General features: G+C 38.5%; 1 protein-coding gene across 1 annotated transcript in view; it reads left to right on the forward strand.

Annotated features, from left to right (window-relative positions):
* LOC107589453 (ryanodine receptor 1-like) overlaps window positions 1–21,281 on the forward strand; it is a 48,400-nt gene that overhangs the window by 16,598 nt on the left and 10,521 nt on the right. The window contains exons 41-87 of the mRNA XM_016277907.1: window positions 1,527–1,667; window positions 1,753–2,026; window positions 2,147–2,261; window positions 2,366–2,503; window positions 2,577–2,580; window positions 2,681–2,775; window positions 2,867–3,002; window positions 3,624–3,814; window positions 3,964–4,059; window positions 4,139–4,259; window positions 4,342–4,511; window positions 4,697–4,917; window positions 5,047–5,137; window positions 5,226–5,366; window positions 5,491–5,654; window positions 5,757–5,835; window positions 6,037–6,126; window positions 6,536–6,676; window positions 6,773–6,850; window positions 6,944–7,019; window positions 7,149–7,272; window positions 7,355–7,470; window positions 7,553–7,620; window positions 7,732–7,853; window positions 8,031–8,080; window positions 8,265–8,325; window positions 8,413–8,539; window positions 8,632–8,743; window positions 8,842–8,923; window positions 9,035–9,165; window positions 9,667–9,984; window positions 10,071–10,311; window positions 10,401–10,488; window positions 10,632–10,724; window positions 15,400–15,570; window positions 15,695–15,754; window positions 15,830–15,964; window positions 16,164–16,276; window positions 16,410–16,506; window positions 16,642–16,748; window positions 17,132–17,183; window positions 17,412–17,486; window positions 19,965–20,064; window positions 20,149–20,228; window positions 20,323–20,399; window positions 20,481–20,554; window positions 21,062–21,079. Of these exons, the coding sequence (XP_016133393.1) occupies window positions 1,527–1,667; window positions 1,753–2,026; window positions 2,147–2,261; window positions 2,366–2,503; window positions 2,577–2,580; window positions 2,681–2,775; window positions 2,867–3,002; window positions 3,624–3,814; window positions 3,964–4,059; window positions 4,139–4,259; window positions 4,342–4,511; window positions 4,697–4,917; window positions 5,047–5,137; window positions 5,226–5,366; window positions 5,491–5,654; window positions 5,757–5,835; window positions 6,037–6,126; window positions 6,536–6,676; window positions 6,773–6,850; window positions 6,944–7,019; window positions 7,149–7,272; window positions 7,355–7,470; window positions 7,553–7,620; window positions 7,732–7,853; window positions 8,031–8,080; window positions 8,265–8,325; window positions 8,413–8,539; window positions 8,632–8,743; window positions 8,842–8,923; window positions 9,035–9,165; window positions 9,667–9,984; window positions 10,071–10,311; window positions 10,401–10,488; window positions 10,632–10,724; window positions 15,400–15,570; window positions 15,695–15,754; window positions 15,830–15,964; window positions 16,164–16,276; window positions 16,410–16,506; window positions 16,642–16,748; window positions 17,132–17,183; window positions 17,412–17,486; window positions 19,965–20,064; window positions 20,149–20,228; window positions 20,323–20,399; window positions 20,481–20,554; window positions 21,062–21,079 (5,454 nt within the window). The remainder of the gene's footprint in view (window positions 1–1,526; window positions 1,668–1,752; window positions 2,027–2,146; window positions 2,262–2,365; window positions 2,504–2,576; window positions 2,581–2,680; window positions 2,776–2,866; window positions 3,003–3,623; window positions 3,815–3,963; window positions 4,060–4,138; window positions 4,260–4,341; window positions 4,512–4,696; window positions 4,918–5,046; window positions 5,138–5,225; window positions 5,367–5,490; window positions 5,655–5,756; window positions 5,836–6,036; window positions 6,127–6,535; window positions 6,677–6,772; window positions 6,851–6,943; window positions 7,020–7,148; window positions 7,273–7,354; window positions 7,471–7,552; window positions 7,621–7,731; window positions 7,854–8,030; window positions 8,081–8,264; window positions 8,326–8,412; window positions 8,540–8,631; window positions 8,744–8,841; window positions 8,924–9,034; window positions 9,166–9,666; window positions 9,985–10,070; window positions 10,312–10,400; window positions 10,489–10,631; window positions 10,725–15,399; window positions 15,571–15,694; window positions 15,755–15,829; window positions 15,965–16,163; window positions 16,277–16,409; window positions 16,507–16,641; window positions 16,749–17,131; window positions 17,184–17,411; window positions 17,487–19,964; window positions 20,065–20,148; window positions 20,229–20,322; window positions 20,400–20,480; window positions 20,555–21,061; window positions 21,080–21,281) is intronic.

A 21,281-nucleotide genomic window follows, 5' to 3' on the forward strand; every position in this document is an offset into this window, starting at 1 on the left:
TCAAATGAAGAAATGAAGCAAGGAGTGAATGGAAGTCTGTAGCATAAGGCTTGTCCAGATGAATGTTGAAGTCGCCAAAGTGGACTGCCATTACACTCACAGACCAGAGACAACATTACTACAATAGGCTACATCAGGTTCCCAATTCCAGCCCATGTTCTGAAGTGAAGTAAACTTCAACGGATTTCCCCCGCTCAGGGAGTAGGGAGCAATGAACACTGTGTAGGGATCATATAGATCGGATCACAGTTCATGCATGTGGCTCACTTCTAACGAGCTGGCGCGAGGACTAGATTAACCGCTGGGCTACATCGTGTCATTCACCAGTGAGAAATCTTTAAAAGTACTACAATACCAGGAAGAAAGATCGGGTTGTTGATGTTTGCCTGCCATCCTCGCTCTGTCTGCACAGCGTGCGTGAACGCGCTGATGACGTATCCTGTCTGCGCGAACCCGGTGCTAATACATACATTGACAGGCAGGTAGAAAAGCATATTAAAACGCTCGGACCAAGCGTTTTGATTGGGCGAACATTTCTTGATTCTACGCCTTCCACAGAATATATAAATACAGACAAATACATTTAGACCACTTAACTTAATAATTGCTATCGGGATGTGAAGAGACTTTCAACTAGTATAACAAAAAATGTTTCTGAAGACAATCACCTATTGCACCTTTAATTAGAAGCACCAGAAATTAAATTGTCATCTGTTAAAGGACTACTGAACAGACATTTAAAAGTTTATTTTAAAATGCAAAGTATTGAAAATAAAAATGTAAACTCTGTAAACACTTGCGTTTTTACAACACTATAAGTGTGTCCCATCAGGTAATGAAATGTTGTACACACACTTGTGGTCTTCATCCACACTTGAACACTTGGGCCAAATACAGGAAATACGTCATATAAGTAGTAGTCAAGTGCAAAGACCGCAAGTGTGGGTATTTGGACAAGGCAAGAGCCTACTTTTTTTCCATTGCGTATGTTTACCTACGGCTGAGAGGAGAGCGATCACATGAGCTCTGCCGTCTTCTTTCCTATTGGCTGTCGCTCCCGAAAGTCGCTCTTCATTTGCATAAATTTGAAGGATTCTGAACTTTGTCGCGTTGCTTGTCTGAAGCGGCTCAGCATATGTGTACCGCTAAAAGCGCAGACTTTCAAACTATAGGCTACTTCCTTTGATAATAATCTTCGTCCAGTGTCAGCACTCGTCAGAAGTTATGACCGATAGCACTAGAGATGTGGTGGATATCTCATAACTCCCTCACACAAGCACTTGTAAGCGCTGCCGTCTATTGATGTTGCGGCCTCCGGTAGATTGTTGTTATTGCGTCTCTTCCTTTTCTTTTTCGGCTGGCCTGGGCCAGTGTTGCCACCTTGTGGACAAACTAATTAGTGCAAAATCAATTCAAGGCATATGTGCGACCTGCATACTCTTTCTCGGGCCGGGTGAAGATGATTGGCGGGCCGCCAATTGAATAGCCCTGATGTAGGGAGTCACATGTATTCTCCTCTGTTAAAGGGGTTCATATTGAAGAGGACGAGCAGGAAGAGGAGTTGGACACCTCTCTGCGTGGGCGCCTCCTGAGACTAGTGACGAAAGTTAAAAGCTTGCGAAAGAAGCCAGAGGCTGAGCCTGAACCTGAAGAAGATAAAAAACCCAGTAAAAGCCTTTTTACTTTGTATTAGACTTCAAAGTCCCTTTTTTCCATACCATAATTACATGAACCTTTGCTCTTGTGTCACAGGTACTCTGCAGGAGCTGATTTCCCACACCATGATCCACTGGGCTCAGGAGTCTTTCATTCAGAACCCTGAGCTGGTGCGGCTCATGTTCAGTCTGCTACACCGACAGTACGACGCCCTGGGTGAGCTGATCCGAGCATTGCCCAAAGCCTACACTATCAATGCAGTGTCTGTGCAAGACACAATGGAGCTACTGGAGTGTCTGGGACAGATCCGCTCCCTGCTCATCGTACAGATGGGGCCTGAAGAGGAGAGGCTGATGATCCAAAGTATTGGGTGAGGGCATGATCGCACCCTTAAAGTAACAATAGCAACTGCAAAAGATATCTTCTGCTTACACTGTCAGGAATTTACAGCACGCTGGAGTTGCAACTATGCTGTGTCTTTCTCTTTCAGAAATATTATGAGCAACAGGGTATTCTACCAGCACCCCAACCTGATGAGAGCTCTGGGGATGCATGAGACGGTCATGGAGGTTATGGTGAACGTACTTGGAGGTGGAGATTCCAAGGTACGCAGTTTTTAAAAGACACAAACAAAAGTTTTTAATGCGATGTTCAAACATTTGATTGGTTTGAAAGATTTTTTTATATAATTTGCATTTTCTCTGAACAGGAGATCAGATTCCCTCGAATGGTGACCAACTGCTGTCGTTTCCTGTGTTATTTCTGCCGTATCAGCAGACAAAATCAGCGCTCAATGTTTGATCACCTGGGCTACCTCCTGCAGAACAGTGGCATTGGCCTGGGTAAAGTCTGATTTTAGAGAAACTCACCTTTTTAAGCTGTTTCTCCTTTTCATCTCCAGTATGTGTGTTTATGTTTAGCCTAGTTAAAATGGAAATCTTAAATCTAATTTAAATTTCATTATATGCTATAAATGTTTATTATTTATTGTCACATCAGTCAACCAGTAAACGTTTTTTTTCAGGAATGCGTGGCTCCACTCCTCTTGATGTTGCTGCTGCATCCTGTATCGATAATAACGAACTTGCCCTGGCCCTCCAAGAGCAAGACCTGGAGATGGTGTGTCTGTCAACCTAGAGTACAAACGGAAAACTTTATGACCAGTTTTTGTGGCTGCCAGAAAACTCTTTTTGTTTCTCTGTTTATGCAGGTGGTGAAGTACTTGGCAGGTTGTGGTCTGCAGAGTTGCCCCATGCTCTTATCAAAAGGTTACCCAGATATTGGGTGGAATCCCTGCGGAGGCGAGAAGTATCTGGATTTCCTGCGCTTTGCTGTATTCGTTAATGGTTTGTATTTATAATGTGATGATGGTTGTAACTGGAAAAAGGAGTGTAGTTTGCATACATTAGATACTGTATACTCTTGGTTTGTTTGTTAGTGTGACAATCTTAATGACTACATAATAATGGTAATAATAATAATTTATGGTGCAGTTTTGTTGGACCAAAACAGATCCCATCTAATATCCCTAAATTAAATTAAATTCAGTTAAATTAAACTGAATTATTTTTCAACATTATATGTAATGTTCTCATTTCAGGAGAGAGCGTGGAGGAGAACGCTAATGTGGTGGTCCGACTGCTGATCAGGAGGCCTGAGTGTTTTGGTCCCGCGCTGATCTGGATTTCCTGCGCTTTGCTGTATTCGTTAATGGTTTGTATTTATAATGTGATGATGGTTGTAACTGGAAAAAGGAGTGTAGTTTGCATACATTAGATACTGTATACTCTTGGTTTGTTTGTTAGTGTGACAATCTTAATGACTACATAATAATGGTAATAATAATAATTTATGGTGCAGTTTTGTTGGACCGAAACAGATCCCATCTAATATCCCTAAATTAAATTAAATTCAGTTAAATTAAACTGAATTGTTTTTCAACATTATATGTAATGTTCTCATTTCAGGAGAGAGCGTGGAGGAGAACGCTAATGTGGTGGTCCGACTGCTGATCAGGAGGCCTGAGTGTTTTGGTCCCGCGCTGAGAGGAGAAGGGGGCAACGGTCTGCTTGCTGCCATTGAAGAGGCCATTAAGATCTCAGAAGATCCTGCAAGAGATGGACCCACTGTTAAAAAAGACAGACGCTTCCCCATGTGTGTGCAAATTCCCTTATCCTGACATCTTATCCTTAATTTTATCCTGACAAAGTCACCCAGTGTGATGCTTGTTTGGTTTCACAGTAATATGTAGTAGAGAGGATTTTGAGTGTTTCTTGTTTATGTTGTGTCAGGTTTGGAGGTGAAGAGCAGCATGAGGAGAACAGAGTGCACCTGGGAAATGCCATCATGTCCTTTTACTCAGCTCTCATTGATTTGCTGGGTCGCTGTGCACCTGAGATGCATGTAAGTGTGTTTGTATGCTAATGTTTGAGTGATAATAAATCTGATTAATTGAACATCTCACACTTCCCGTTTTGCATAGTTGATCCAAGCTGGTAAAGGTGAGGCTTTGAGAATCAGGGCCATTCTTAGGTCTCTGGTGCCTATTGAGGATCTGGTTGGTGTGATCAGCTTGCCATTCCAGATACCTGCTTTTGGAAAAGGTAATGATCAGTTAAGAGCTTGTAGATAGATGCATGTATTCGTACCATTCTCACACTTCCTGTTTTGCCCATTACATTTCAGATAACAGCATCATTGAGCCAAAGATGTCTGCCAGTTTTGTGCCTGATCATAAAGCACCAATGGTCCTGTTCCTGGACAGAGTTTATGGCATAGACAACCAGGACTTCCTGTTGCATGTACTGGAAGTGGGCTTCCTGCCTGACATGAGAGCAGCAGCTTCCTTAGACACAGTAAGATACCTACTGTATCTTTCTTCACAAGCAAAAATGCTGTCTGTGATTGCATTCAAATAATATGAGACATATTGAGCTGTGGTGTTCACATGGGAAATGTGGGCTCAAGTTTAGCTTGCAACATTCTCTGTACATAACTGTCTGCAGTACTGTCACAATGACCATCCTGTTCTTTCTCTAAGGCTGCATTCAGCACTACCGAAATGGCCCTGGCGCTGAACCGTTACCTGTGCTCCGCCGTGCTTCCTCTTATCACTAAATGTGCTCCTTTATTTGCCGGCACGGACCACCGTGCCATCATGATCGACTCCATGCTCCACACCATCTACAGACTGTCCCGAGGACGCTCTCTAACCAAAGCTCAGAGGGATGTTATTGAGGAATGCCTCATGTCTTTGTGCAGGTGAGTGTTATGCACAGCAGCAAACAGTAATAAAACAACAAGTGTGCATTCAAAACATGTTTAGCCTTAGCTGATGTCATTATTTGCATAATTTTGATGGTGATTTATTATGTAATGTTTGCTTTACAGGTACCTGCGTCCATCCATGCTCCAGCACCTCCTCAGGCGGCTGGTGTTTGACGTGCCGATTCTGAACGAGTATGCTAAAATGCCCCTTAAGGTATGGCATTATTTCATTACACATTCAGTAGGTACTATTCATTTAAACTTGTTTCTACAGTTATCTCACCTGTGTGATTATTTTGCAGCTGCTTACTAATCATTACGAGCGTTGTTGGAAGTATTATTGTTTGCCTAATGGCTGGGCTAACTTTGGCGTATCATCAGAGGAGGAGCTTCATCTGACCCGTAAACTCTTCTGGGGAATTTTTGAATCTCTAGCCCACAAGGTGGGAATACACCCTCTTTTGTGTAATAAACACAAAAGATGCTGTTTGAGAGTGTTATTCTGTCCCAATATGTAGTGAAAAGACAGAGTAACATTGTAGCTTTTATAATTTGTGTCTACAACAGAAATTTGATGCAGAGCTATTTAAAATTGCCATGCCATGTATATGTGCGATTGCTGGAGCGATTCCTCCTGATTATGTGGATGCCAGTTACTCCTCCAAAACAGAGAAAAAGGCCTCTGTCGATGCTGAGGGCAACTTTGATCCAAAACCTGTGGATACGACCAAGTACGTTTAATTATTAAATTATTCTGTCAAGCGTGATAAATAAAATGAACAAAAAGTCAAATATTTGATTACTTAAGCCGTTTTAATGTTCTCTTCTTATAGCACTATCATTCCAGAGAAGCTGGACGGTTTCATCAACAGATATGCAGAATACACACACGATAAATGGGCTTTTGAAAAGGTATGCATTTTATTATTTGTTAACTTATGTATTTATTTATTTTATTTTTTTGTAACTCATTGCTAGGGGTCTGTAGGTTGCAAGGGTGCTGCTAGATAGTTGGTAGTAGGTTAAGAGTGGTTCCTAGGTGGTTAGTTTCTGATTTATTCGTTTATTTACTTATTTGTGTAAGAGTCTTACCAGTGCCTTATAATCCATCAGATTCAAAACAACTGGACTTTTGGTGAGGTGCTGGATGAAAATGCCAAGACTCATCCCATGCTCAGGCCTTACAAAACGTTCTCTGAAAAGGTAACAGACATCATACATATAATATTAGATTTTCACTCTCTCTGTCACTATGGTGAACTTAGAAACAAGTAAACACTAAAGCCAAGTGCAGAATAAACAAATTTAACAACGATAAACCAAAAGCATATATTAGAACCAGAAAAAAACATTAAACAAAACAAGAACCAATGCTGATAACACCAATTAAACACTTAATAAGACAATAATACCTAAATCAATGAATAAATCAATAAAGACACTGCAAACAGACAGCTAGGAAAGGCATTAAAACTAGCCAAATTTTCAACATAAAAGTCCAAAGCAAGACACACAACGGGATATTTGACTCTCTCTCAGACTTCATAGTGCTCTTTTTGTTTATTGCAAGAGCCTTATTTCATATATTTTAATTACATAATGTTTGCATTAGGATAAAGAAATCTACCGCTGGCCCATTAAAGAGTCCATCAAGGCCATGATTGCGTGGGAGTGGACGCTGGACAAAGCCAGAGATGGAGATGATGAGAAAACAGAAAAGAAGACAGCTCGTAAGATCTCACAGACTGCACAGGTAAGGACAGAGTGGAAAAATATCTTGAGATACTAACCAAATACTAGCTGCATACTATCATATAAGCATGATATTATAATTAATTTATTTTCATAGGCGACTTATGACCCCAGTCATGGCTACAGCCCTCAGCCCATTGATATCTCAGGCATGACACTTTCCAGAGAGCTACAGGTACACAGTGCTAATGCACATTCCCATTTAGTTCAGTATCAACATTTAATACAATAGAAAGCATCATGGCTAACCACACACTACGTGTTCTAGTCCATGGCAGAGCAGCTTGCAGAAAACTACCACAACACCTGGGGGCGCAAAAAGAAAATGGAATTACAAGCAAAAGGTTTGCATTTCTCCAATGTCTCATCAGTAAACATTTTTTAAATTGTTTTGCTGCAGTATTATTATTATTATAATTTGTATTTTAGTTGCAGCTCTTTTTAGTTTGTCCACATCTCTCTTTTTGAATTAGGGGGCGGCACACACCCGTTGCTAGTACCTTATGACACACTGACGGCTAAAGAAAAGGCTCGAGATAGAGAGAAGTCATATGAGCTGCTCAAGTTTCTCCAGCTGAATGGATATGCTGTGACAAGGTACAGGAGCCTCTGAAACCCATATATACGCCAAAATATTGTAATTGCTATAATTCTGATTGTCTAAAATCTCTCTGTCCAGAGGGCTCAAAGATATGGAAAGTGACATTTCCTCTATTGAGAAGCGCTTTGCATATGGCTTCCTACAGAAGCTGCTAAAGTGGATGGATATTGCCCAGGAATTCATAGCCCATCTTGGTACTACTTTCTTTATCCTTATTGCATTAATTAATGGAATAATTGAAATAAACTAAATTTTGTGTAACATTTGTGTTTACAGAGGCTGTTGTGAGCAGCGGCCGTGTGGAAAAGTCGCCACACGAACAAGAGATAAAGTTCTTCGCCAAGGTCAGGCTCTCGTGGTCTGTACGCCCAAAATGTCTTTCAGCATCTGAACATTAGCACAGGACTGTGAATAATTTGTGATTTTTTTTTAATTTTTTTTTATGTCGTCCTCAGATTCTTTTGCCTTTAATAAATCAATATTTTAAAAATCACTGCCTCTACTTCCTTTCCACACCTGCCAAAATCCTGGGCAGTGGCGGACATGCCTCCAACAAGGAAAAAGAGATGATTGCAAGGTAACAACACACTTGCAGACACTTTACCAGATGTTTATGGCAAATACAAGTCCAAATCTTCTTACCTCATGTATTTTATTATGTTTATTTCACCCAGTGTTCTTCTCGCTGCCTTCTTTTCCTTTTTTCTCTCATTTATTCATCATGTTCCTTTGGTTTCCTTTTATTTGGTGTCAGCATCTTCTGTAAGATGTCTGCCCTGGTGCGACACAGAGTGTTTCTCTTTGGTAAGATATCTACTCTGCTGTCTTCCATCACTTTTCCTTTCTGTTTTCTTACTGCTTTGCTTTCTTTTTGCGTTGCTCTCCATCAACTAAATAAGTAGAGCATCTAATTTGCTTTACCTATGGGTCTAAAAAAAAAAACAGAATTTCTGTCCTTGATGTAATACCATATATTTGTGATGCACAGGTACGGATGCACCTGCTATTGTCAACTGCCTTCATATCCTTGCACGGTCACTTGATGCCAGGTAAGTCACTGAAATGAATTTTGAAGTTTGTGCATTTTGCATAAATGTTGCAGTTTTATTTTATTTTTATTTCTCTGACGTTAACAGAACTGTGATGAAATCTGGACCTGAGATCGTAAAAGCAGGACTGCGTTTGTTCTTTGAGAGTGCAGCTGATGACATTGAAAAGATGGTGGAGAACCTCAAACTCGGCAAAGTGTCCAAAGGCAATCAGGTACAGCTTGAGTAATGCTTACTGTATATGACAAAGATAATTTGCTGCATTGTTTTTGCATGGCACGATTATTTTTGTTTTTTATCTCTCAGCCGGTTAAAGGTGTATCCCAGAATATTAACTACACCACAACAGCTCTGCTCCCTGTCCTCACTTCACTGTTTGACCACATCGCTCAACACCAATTTGGAGATGATGTTATCCGTAAGGACTTTTTTTGAAAACTGAAATACATAAATACAGTATGTTTTTAATAGTTTAAAATGTAGTTAAATTAACCTGTCTCTTTTTGTTTCTGTTAGTGGACGATTTGCAGATGTCCTGTTATCGAATCACGTGTAGTATCTACTCTTCTGGAACTGTAAAAACACCTCATGCAGAGAGGTTTGTTAAGAGTGTATTTGTGTGTGTGTGTGTGTGTGTGTGTGTGTATAAGTCTGTATGTGATGTGACTGTGGTTGAGGTTTCTATAACTTTCCTCTATATTTACATTAGACATAGACCAGCCCTTGGAGAATGTCTTGCTCATCTCGCTGCAGCCATGCCTGTGGCCTACCTGGAGCCCCATCTTAATGAATACAATGCGTTTTCAGTGTACACTACCAAGACACCTAGAGAAAGAGCAAGTAAGTCCTCTCTTTGCAGCTACACTACCGATGATACAACTTGGAATGTTACAGAAGAATTTTCAAATAAATGCTATTCTTAAGAACTCTATTCATCAAAGAATTCTGGGGGGGAAAAATTCAGTTTCCACAAAAAATATTAGGCAGCACAACTGTTTTCAATATTGATGATAATACGAAATGTTTCTTGAGCACCAAATTCAGATATCAGATGATTTCTGAAGGATCATGTGACACTTAAGACTGGAGTAATGGCTGCTGAAAATTCAGCTTTTACATCACAGGAATAAAATAAATTTTAAAATGTAATTTTAAATTGTAATAATATTTCACAATATTATTGTTTTTACTGTATTTATATTTAAATAAAATGCAGCCTTGATGAACACGAGGGACTGCTCAAAAACATTTACAAATCTTATGACACCAAACTTTTGAATGGTAATATATATATCCATTTCTGTATTTGTTTCTGACTTTTATTCTTCCTTTAATCGACAGTCCTGGGCCTTCCGAACCATGTCCATGAGCTGTGTGACATTCCTGAGCTAGACATATTATTGAAAGAGATTGGGGACCTGGCTGAATCGGGGGCTCGCTACACTGAAATGCCTCATGTGATCGAGGTCACCCTGCCCATGCTGTGTAACTATCTGCCCCGCTGGTGGGAGAGAGGAGTGGAGATCTTTCCCGAATTGGAGGGTAAGTTGTGTACAGACGTCACCTCCGATCATCTCAACCAGCTTCTGGGAAGTATCATGAAAATTGTGGTCAACAACTTGGGAATTGACGAAGCTTCCTGGATGAAGAGGCTTGCAGGTACGAGAGGTTTTGATTCTCAAGTCTGTGTTTGTATTTTAGGTTCAGTACCTGATCTTCAACATAATATCCTTGTCTCGATCCAGTGTTCTCCCAGCCTATTGTGAGCCGAGCCAAAGCAGAGATGCTCAAATCCCATTTCATTCCCACCATGGAGAAGCTGAAGAAGCGTACAGCTAAAGTAGTGGCTGAGGAGGAGCACCTGCGTATGGAGGGGAAGTCTGAGGGGGACGAGGAGGAAGGCACTATTAGAGATGAATTTGCAGTTCTCTGTAGAGACCTATATGCGCTGTACCCTCTTCTCATCCGCTATGTGGATAACAACAGGTATTTTGTGGTTCCTGTGTAGGTTTTTTTGTTTTTTAATGGATTCATTTTTAGCTCTCTTGACATTTTAAATGTCGCATGGGTTTTAGAGCAAGATGGCTGACGTGCCGGGACCCAGATGCTGAGGAGCTGTTCCGCATGGTGGGAGAGGTCTTCATCTTCTGGTCCAAATCTCATGTAAGAGACAAATGTCTGACTCATCACAACTCGCAGTATCAGCATACATGATAAATACTTTAATTGAAGCCACAGTATATGACATTCGAACGCAACGATCTACAATTCTGTGTACCTCACTGATCTTCTCATTCTCTCTGCAGAATTTCAAGCGAGAGGAGCAAAACTTTGTGGTGATGAATGAAATTAACAATATGTCCTTTCTCACTGCTGACAGTAAGAGCAAGATGAGCAAGGTGAGGCCCTTTGAGATGTGCAAGCAATGGGACATAGACTTTCATATTTGACTAACGATTTACTTCGATATTTGATTATCATGTGGTCAGAGTATTTTTTTTATTGAGTGAATTCATACATCTATATTAGTTTTTTGACAATTATACATTCATTCATTCATCACATTTGCATAATAGTTTTGTTGTAAGTGTTACTTTAGAATTATTTCTATATTGTATTTATTAATATTTTGAAGTTGCCTTTTCTATATTTTTAGTTTTCATTTTAATTTTAGTTTAGGTTTTAGTAGTTATTTAAAAAAAAAAAAATTTTAATGAATACAAAATTAATAAAGCTAAACATATCTATTTAGCTTTATTTTTATTTCAGTTTTATTACATCAGTTTAAACTTATTTCATGTAGTTGCCAAGGCAGCATTTCTAAAATTTAAGTTAAGTTTTCAACTAATATTTATATTTTATTTAATGTTATGTTATTGTTGTTAGTAAATTTGAGACTAATTTCATCCTGTACTATGTCAGTTACCAAAAACAATCTTCAGTCATTTGTTAACAATAACAACACTGGTTGTTAATGCCGTGAATGTAAATGCTGCGATTTTTAAAAATAGTTAATAAACCAAAAGTGAATGGTTGTTTGGCATCGAGCTCCACATCAAAGGTAAAGTATGCTGTGCTTTCATGCGTTTTCTGAAGACGTTGCGTTTATTCTTGCTGTCACAAAGACAAGTGCTTTTCGGATGCGTTTTACAGGATTTAGATCACAGTGTTAATGGTGTTCTCTCTCTGACTGTACCCTGTCCTCTTTTTCTCATCTGGATGCTGGTGGGTTTCTAGACCGGGGACTCTGAGGTTAGCTTCTCTGACTGCACGACTGCTGTGCTACCGCATGGCACCTCACATCTGGGGGGGCATTTCATCAACCCCCCCCAACACACTGGCACACTCTATACACGCATAACAGTGACTTCTCAACTGTTTGACCAGACTAGTGTCTCACACTCTCCATTACATGCTGCATTTGTGGATAGATTTCATGCTAGATAGCATAATGGTTGTTGTTTTTCCCCCAAAATGGTAGTACTCCTAATGGATTGGATTTCTAAGAGATACAGAATTGAACATGTGAATTTGAGAGAATATAATAATTTTATTATAAGTAGAATTATGGGTAAAATGGCTACTATGATGCAGATGAAAAGATAGGCCCTCTCAGTTTCAAGAAACATCCCATCCCCACAGACACAAGGGCCACAGGGTGCCTGTCGTCCTGCCAGTGTGTGAGGGGGGGAGTCTGAATGGAGGCGTTTGATGAAAGAACTCTTTGTAGAGGCTCATGGCACTTGATTCCATGTCCGTCGCAGAGGGTCTGAGCCCCTGGAGGCCTGTGCCATCACCCTGTACAGCAGTTTGCATCTGTTGGACTGTAGTTCGGATGGGGATCTTCATACATCTCTTATCTTCCTTTTCTTTTTGTATAATGGCTGCAGGTTGGGGTCAATATTTAATCTGTTCAGGAAGTCAACTGAGACAGAAATGCATACATCAAATGATTCAAACTGTATTTCAGTTCATTTCCTAAACTGGATTCATGTGAAAGAATTTGACCTCAATTAATGTATATTTCGTCATACATCCTCCTTGACAAAAGGGGGCAGTTAGAGTCCATCCTTTAATGTGTGCCTACTTAATCCCCCCCTTAACTGGAATTGCTGCCGTACTTATACCCAATGGCTCACATCTCCATATTGTTCCATTTTTGTCTCCCCATCCACCCCTTTTAACCCATGACCCCTGATGCAATCAAAAGAAAATGATTGAGGTGGGATTGTGGAAAAAGGGATTACATTTGCACACTTTAGAACTAATGTAACCTCTAAAACTTGGCTTTAATTGTTCAGTTGCATTAACATAGTGGTCTACAGCTCAAATTACAGAATAGATGGATTTATTCAGACCAGGGTTGAAATGAATATAAGAGCCAAATCCTGACCAATACCAGAGCCCTTAAGACCCAGACAAAGAGGTGTTGGTCCAAGTTATGAGACCCACACAAAGGCCATGTTTATTATGATTTTTAATGGTCGTAACCCTAAAGTTTACTGTATTACCCTCCTTTTTTTCCCGTTAGAGTGAATGTGGCCATTTGTACATTTTATGGGTTTAGCTTCCGGTCTCATCCGCTTCCAGCTATTTTTAGCTGTATAAAACAGCTTGTTTTGCTGCTTGATATTGCAAACTGGTGTTTCTTACCGTATTATTTTAATATTGTCTTATGAACACACTGGTTTGTAGTGTAAACAGTTTTCCCCTTTACTGCACTGTTATTCTTCTCATTATTTCCCTACAGTGGCTAATGAACCGTAAGTCTCGCACATTCACAGAAAACTGCATACTTTTGCGTTGAAAAATAAGGTGGATATTTTTTTTAACAAGTAAAAGACCTTTTAGTGTAATTCTATAAATGATCACCTTCAGATCATGGATTGTTTTTTTTTGCTGTGAAAACTTTACTCATTTTTTATAAAGTAAACAAGAATCATGTTAAATCATGTTAAAATGTAAATATTAAACCCTATATATCAGGCTTTTGAGAAACTGTTATTTGTCCATTTCTCAGGCATCATTGGATTGGATTTTTTTAACAATTAAAACAACTGATTTTGCATCATAAACCTAAGCATTTAAATATAATCTTACTAAGAATACATATTATTAGGACATATCCAGTGATAGCTGGAATCTATCAGAATTTCATCTGATGTTTTGACCATATAAATGCCATTCCATGTAAGTATAAAGACCATCTCATTTTTTGCTCAGACTGGGCCTCTGAATAAAAGTGAGGTGTTTTTTCCTATTTTAGTTTGAGCTCTGTATGCTGTATCATACTGTATGAACCATAAAAGCCTGTGTGCTGTTCTATAAACACTCTGCGTTTAGTCTAATAAAAGTTCCAGTTAAGTTAGTGCCCCCCGCTGTTCAAGGTTAAGTACTGCATATAATGTTGTTGGGTCCTTATATGATGTCATCACAAGTGTGAGCAAGGGTTTCAGCAGTACACTCTTAAAAATAAAGGTGCTTCACGATGCCATAGAAGAACCTTTTTGTCTAAATGGTTCCATAAAGAACCTTTAACATCTGAAGAACCTTTGTTTCACAAAAGGTTCTTTGTGGTGAAAAATGGTTCTTCAGATTATAAAAAGGTAAGAAAGAGATGGTTCTTTAAAGAACCTTTGACTGAATAGTTCTTTGTGGAACCAAAAATGGTTCTTCTATGGCATCGCTTGAAGAACCTTTTGAAGCACCTTTATTTTTAAGAGTGTACAGTAACAGGGAAGAGCATGTGGCTGTTATTGTTCCTTGATTTAAGTTGATCCGAAGGCACATTCGTTTTACGTTATTCCATGTTCAATAGTAACGCTAAGAGATGATTCCTCAACTCTGTTGTCTTTGGGAGGCGTTTTCTGATTGCCAAATCAAGCAAGGTGTTTGATACAAAGGGCAGAACAGCCTGACATAATAAATAAAGGATACTCCGCAAAACACATATGCAGACACATTTTTTAAAATATTTGTCTAAAGGTTCAGTGAACTGTTCCATTAAAAAAAGTCAGGCTTTACGAGTAAGATCAATACTCAAATTCAGATTCAAACAACTACAGTTTATTCTCTCTCACACACAATGGGTCTCATTAATGAAGCATATGCAATTTGTCTAAAACCTTTCTTACTTAATTGTTGCATTCAAATCCGTTACATAAAATGTATTTTGCTCGTTTCCTAAATGAGGCCCAGTTTCTAAAACTGAGAGTGTGTTGGTTTGGAGGGGCAAAACTGGTGCAAACAGGACGCGTGTGATCAAGATTACAGAAATAATTTCCTTTGTCTCTATGGGTTGGGTTTCTTTAAGGTTGGCAACCCAAAATGAGTCAAAAGCAATCGTTTCCCCTTAGTTTTATAATTAACTCCACTGAATGTGTTTGTTATTGTTACTGAGTGTGGGATTGCAGTTCCTCCTCCACCCACTGAGGCTGAGCATGTTATGACTGTGCATGTCCTTGCAGACCTTTTCAGTGCATAGAGTGTATTAAACTGCACTGACACGTTACAGCACCGGCCAACCTGTAGTGCCTGCTTCTATTATGTGTCTGAGCTAAGATGATGTTGCAGTTGAATGATTTTTGCCCCTTTTGATGCTGTCACCTCTGTTAAGTTACAGTAGTATTGAGATTTCAGCTTCAGACCTACTACAAATTGTCTTCCCCACTAAGCCCCACTGTTGTTGTCTATTTTGATAAAAAGCAACCCTGAACATTTACCCTTCCTTCCCTCTTAATGAACCTATTAATCAGAATGACTAATTTCTAAGGACTGTTCTCTAAAGAAGTCCTAACTTAAAAAATAAAATCTAATGACTGAAATAATGCCTTCAAGTAAGGATGGATTGGTCTGTTTAGTTGTCTAGGTCCTGGTGAGGGAACAGGAAGCTTTGGATTTTGCTCAATAAAATGATGGTACACTTTTGAGGTGGACGTCCATTTTGTGGTCAACAGACTCTGTTAGCACATCATTCAATATGAAAATCGTTTCACAAGATGCTAAGGTTTCATTGAAAGTAATTTCATGATGTCTATGTCAGCTGTCATGCTTTGAATGTTACTGTCATCTCAGGCTGGTGGCACCGATGTGGAGCGTACCAAGAAAAAGAGACGGGGAGATCGATACTCTGTTCAAACATCCCTCATTGTGGCGGCCCTGAAGAAAATTCTTCCCATTGGACTAAACATGTGCTCTCCTGCAGACCAGGAGCTCATTAACCTGGCCAAGACACGCTATTCTTTGGTAGTGTGGTCCCATCTATTTGTCTGTCTGTCTTAGGATGTTTTAATAAAGTTTTACATGAAAACTTTAGGTTGGCCACTAAACGGGTAAACTGAAGCATGTCTGCTGTGTCTTTGACCCATAGAAAGACACAAATGAGGAGGTCAGAGAGTTCTTGCAAAATAACCTGCACCTCCAGGGCAAGGTGAGTGTATGTCTGATGTTAAAGTCTTTTTAAAAAGTGTTTTTGCAGAAATTTGAGTGCTATCTCTCTCCTCAGGTTGATAACCCGTCTATGCGCTGGCAGATGGCACTGTATAAGGAAATGGCAGGAAAGGCAGAAGATGCAGATGCCCCAGAGAAAGTTGTGACGCGGGTTCAAGAGGTCTCTGCAGTTCTCTACCATATTGAAGTGGTGAGTTTGAATTCCAAGGTCTGAAACTCCTAGTACAATGCAAGTAATGCACACTTTGGTGACCACTCACCCACACTGCCACTATATTTCAGTATCCAACTCAAATTGCTTCAGCTGTTTGTAGTCTAGACAACATAATATCCATTCCATATGTGGTTTAAAATCTGAAAACGGCCTAAGATAGTTATTTTTTTTACAGACTGAGCACCCTTTCAAGTCCAAAAAGATGGTTTGGCATAAACTGCTGTCAAAGCAACGACGTAGAGCAGTGGTGGCCTGTTTTAGGATGACTCCACTTTACAACCTGCCCAGGTGAGACAGGACAGGTCACAATCATACAACATGCATACATGTTTCTGCACTAGTCGGTCTGATTCATAGAATGAATAAAAGAGATAATGGTGGATTAGAGAAGATATATAAATGTGTATTGTCTCTCTTTCAGGCACAGAGCATGTAACATGTTCCTGGATGGGTACAAGCGAAACTGGATCCAAACCGAAGGATATTCCTTTGAGGATAGAATGATTGATGACCTGTCTGTATGTGCTCCCAAATTAACAAAAATAACTGATGCATTTTAGTGTGAAAGAAATTGAGTGGAGTATATTTCCTGTTAACTTTGTTTTTCCCTGTAGACAAATTTAGTAACAGATTTATTTTTCTCAATGACATAGAAAGCAATGGAGGAAGAAGAAGAGGAGGAAGAAGAAAAGGAGAAAAAGCCAGACCCTCTTCATCAGCTCATACTTCACTTTAGTCGCACAGCCCTCACCGAGAAGAGGTGAGACCCTCTTTATATTACCAGTGACTATTCAGGTTGTTCACATGGTCTTTTGGTGAAGTTATGTAATCATCCATTACAAAATAAAAACAATTTACAGATATGTAATGAATAGGGTTAGAAGTACTCTATAATGTACAGTGTTTATAAGTAATGCAACAGTCAATTATACAGTTTAACCATCATTATACGAAGAAATGTGACCACATATTATGATCTAAAAATTATATTTCTAAATATGTATTTCTAATCTAAAAATTATATGGTTTTTATAATTAACAAAGAAAGCAACTTTACGATAAATTAGGATTTAAAATGTAGGCATGTTTTTGCGTCTTTTATTTCCTTAAATTATTTTGTTCCCTGATTCTGCTCTGTCACAGTAAACTGGATATAGATTACTTATACATGGCATATGCTGATATCATGGCTAAGGTGAGACCTCTCTGTCTTATGGTTAACAATCATCACCAATTTAGTAATTTATTTTATATCTTTAAAATATTGTTACTTTACTGTAACTTGTAACTTTTCTCCATTTCAGTCAAGCCATTTTTCTATTTGATTTAAAAAAAAATTAAATTGTTTTTAAATACATAGAAGGTTTCATCACAGGATCTCATGCTGTGTAACATTCTTTGTGTCCATCTCTGGTGAATTTAGAGTTGCCACATGGGTGAAGAGGATGAGGGGGGCGAGGAGGAGGAAGAGGGGGGAGAGGAGGAGATGCCCTTTGAGGTGCGACAGACAGAGATGGTAGGGGGAGTCCGGGGGCTGGGGACGGGGAAGACACAGAAGTGGTAGACCCGAGTGACATCCAAACCAACCACTGTATCATCCATCCATCCATTCACTCACATCCCATTTTATGTCTCTTTGTCCAGGCTGTGCTCTCTGTCTCTCCATCTGACTCCATCTAATATGTTTTATCACATTACACTGCATCATCTTTAACATGTTTCTTTTTTTACAATTGATATTAAACTTTGAGCCACCTACTAAACACAGATATTAATTGTACAAAAATATCTGAATACATTTAAATACAATAAATGAAACGTCAAAAACAGTAACTTATATTTTATACCAAAAGAGCATCATTATTCTGATGTGTTTAGTAGTTTATGCTCAAGGAGATTTTTTATGCTTTTTGAGCCACCTACTAAACACAGATATTAATTGTACAAAAATATCTGAATACATTTAAATACAATAAATGAAACATCAAAAACAGTAACTTATATTTTATACCAAAAGAGCATCATTATTCTGATGTGTTTAGTAGTTTATGCTCAAGGAGATTTTTTATGCTTTTTATTGTACCATTCAGTGTTTGGATAACCTAAAGCTGCAACATGTGACAATTTTCTAATATGTCGCAAAAATGACAAAATTGCTCAACAAATTGCATTGATTGGCCATGAAGCTTTTAAGTCATATAATGCTAAAATTATAAAAAACGAAATTATACAGTATAATGTTATAATTTCATGAGGCAATTTTGAGACCTCAGTGTGTGAAAATTCACCTGTTGCAGCTTTGATGTCCAAAAGAAGCTATATCCTCATTGTTTCTTTTTAATCATTTGTTGAATTGTTTTTTATAATTTTCTTGCTATGAGCTATAAGATTGATTTGTAAATGAACGTGCATTTACTTCTATATGCTGTTTTACTTTGAGCAATAACTAATGATAACGTATTTGTCATATTGTTTCTGTGTGCTTTCTATTCTTACCTTGATTTCCTTTAACTCATTCACAATAATCATGTGAAAGTGACTAATCACTGTTTTCTCAATATTACTGACATAGTATACTGACACACAGACTACAGTTAAAGCCAGAGCAGTCTCCTAGTCTGCACACACACACAGAGGAACAAACACACAGATGGACCTATAACGAAGTGGATTGTGCACGCCATACACATACACACACACGCACACTCAGTCAGGCTGAGCATATATGTATAGACATAGGAAGAAGAAATGCTCCATATATTCCACACTTTTGGGTGCTTACTTAGATCAGGCTTACACGGGAGGGGGGTGGCATGGGTGGGATGGGAGGTTTGGGCGGGGGGTGTACTGTATTATGCATGCAGTAATTATAAACGTATACGCTTTATGATTTATACAATTTTTGGCAAAGCGAGCTTATGTAAGTAAACCACCATTTGTAATTGCGTTTAAATTTTTCTCTTTGCAGTACTGTTTACATATGTCTGTAATAAAAAAGCTTGCTTTTATTATCTGTTAATGATAACATTGTTATGGAATTGTATTTGCTAAAGATAAACTATAATTACAATTCCAGTTTATTTCCAAATAAAATTATGTTAGATGTTGCTGGGTTAAGGGTTACGAATATTCTACAGAAGCACTTTCCTGAGTTTACCGTTCACATTCCAGGAGACAGAGCTGTAGATGAGTAACACCTGCATGGTTCTTTGTTTCTCTGTAAGATGCAAAGCCATCAGGAGAGTTTACTGTAGTCCAACGCTTGCTCTGATAGACAAACGTGAGAAATTAGAATGACTGTCCCAAAACTAATGAGGATGATGGGAGCATGCTAAATGAAAATGACTGAAAGAGAAGAGAATTTTCGAATATAAAAATAATAATCACATCAGCAAGGCCCAAATCATTTACAAGCACTCACAATAACCTGATCTTGCCTTAACACCGTTATAATCACATTTTAACTCAAATAAATAAATGTTCACTTTGTGTTGCATAAGATGTTTAGACAAACATTTGAGAAAATCGCTGTAAAGAATTGATGATACTGCTGAAAAGGAAAGTTGTAAACGTTAGCAGTGTTTGTGGTTGACTTGATGAAAGCCTCAAACAGTGTTTTGGGTTGCCATGACAATAACTTAATATTCTCACTGCTGCCCTATGTCATAGTCTCAGTAAAAAGCAGCTTCTAAAATTAGAAATACCCAATTAGATTGAAAATCCTATTTTTTTTTCTTTGATGTATGTCTACATTTTTTTCCATCGCCCATAAGATGAGACTATTAAAAATGACAAGTAGTAAATTAGATAGAAAATTAACGTTATTGCTTATAAAGAAAGATGATTTTAGTGTTATTGTTAGATGGCTGTAGTTCAATTAGAGGGACAGGGAGATTGAGCAGAAAAAACAGATTGTAAGAAAGGAGAAATGTTAAGGCTTTCAGATGGTTCAATTTTGCCATGTTTAACCCTATAGGAGAAAGAGATGGAAAAGCAAAGACTCCTCTACCAACAGTCACGTCTCCACAACAGAGGGGCTGCTGAGATGGTCCTTCAGATGATTAGCGCCTGCAAGGGTAAATGTTCACCTCTTTCCATGTCTCTTTTTTTGAGCTCTTTGGTCTCCATTCTTTTTAAAATCTTTTTTTTTTTTTGTACAGGTGAGACTGGTTGCATGGTCTCTTCCACCCTAAAACTTGGTATTTCCATTCTAAATGGTGGGAACAGTGAGGTCCAACAGGTTAGATCAAAGTCATCTGCATCATGGAGGCATGACAGTGAATTAGACCCTAAACTAATGCTGAGATGTAACGGCATTGGTAATTTGCTTGCAGAAAATGCTGGACTATCTAAAAGACAAGAAAGATGTGGGTTTCTTCCTCAGTGTCCAGGCTCTAATGCAGACCTGCAGGTATATTCTGACTGGGAGCTGTTGTCACCTCGCATTCATATTAGTTAAACAATTCATTAAATCTTTTAACCTCTTTTGCAGTGTTTTGGACCTGAACGCCTTTGAGAGGCAGAATAAAGCAGAGGGTCTAGGTATGGTGTCAGAGGAGGGAACAAGTAAGTAATATGAACGATCTAGAATCTTTTTTTCATCAAGAATAATACCAATATATTGTTGAAAGGAAGATCAGTTAAGTCCTATCAAATGTGATTTTGCAAGTATAGAGTAACTATAGCATATAGAGATTGTTGAATGCATTAACGTGTAGAATGTCTTGTTTGGCTCCAAAATTTAAGGCCAAAATGAAATACAGCAAGTATTCAGTCATCCATCTGTAATCATACATGTTTGGTCATTCTAACATGGAAATGCACATCATTTGTTAAACAAATATATCAGTTGAATAAATTAATTGTAACCATATTGTCATACAGTCTTACCATCTCCAAATTTAATAATCTAGTCTAATATGATGTCCATAAACTGATTATGATATTGGCTATGAATAATTCCCTTTTCATTCCATGCCGTCTGTTTGCCGTCAACTCACCATCCCTCTTTTTCCATAACTATACTTTTGTCCCCCATCTCTTTTCATTGTTCCTTCCTTTCACGGGCCTCAGACGTGAAGCTAGAGCGGGGTAAATAATGCCTCTGTCCCTCTATTTCTTCCTGTCACTCCTCTCTCTGTCCTTTTATCTCTTTGAAATAATTTTTGTTTGAATTTTGCTTTTTGGGTTTTGGAATTTAATATATATATATATATATATATATATACAGTGGGGCAAAAAAGTATTTAGTCAGCCACCAATTGTGCAAGTTCTCCCACTTAAAAAGATGAGA

The sequence above is a fragment of the Sinocyclocheilus grahami genome, unplaced genomic scaffold, assembly GCF_001515645.1.
Source record: "Sinocyclocheilus grahami isolate Dianchi unplaced genomic scaffold, SAMN03320097.WGS_v1.1 scaffold7.1, whole genome shotgun sequence".
In the NCBI taxonomy this organism is placed as follows: domain Eukaryota; kingdom Metazoa; phylum Chordata; class Actinopteri; order Cypriniformes; family Cyprinidae; genus Sinocyclocheilus; species Sinocyclocheilus grahami.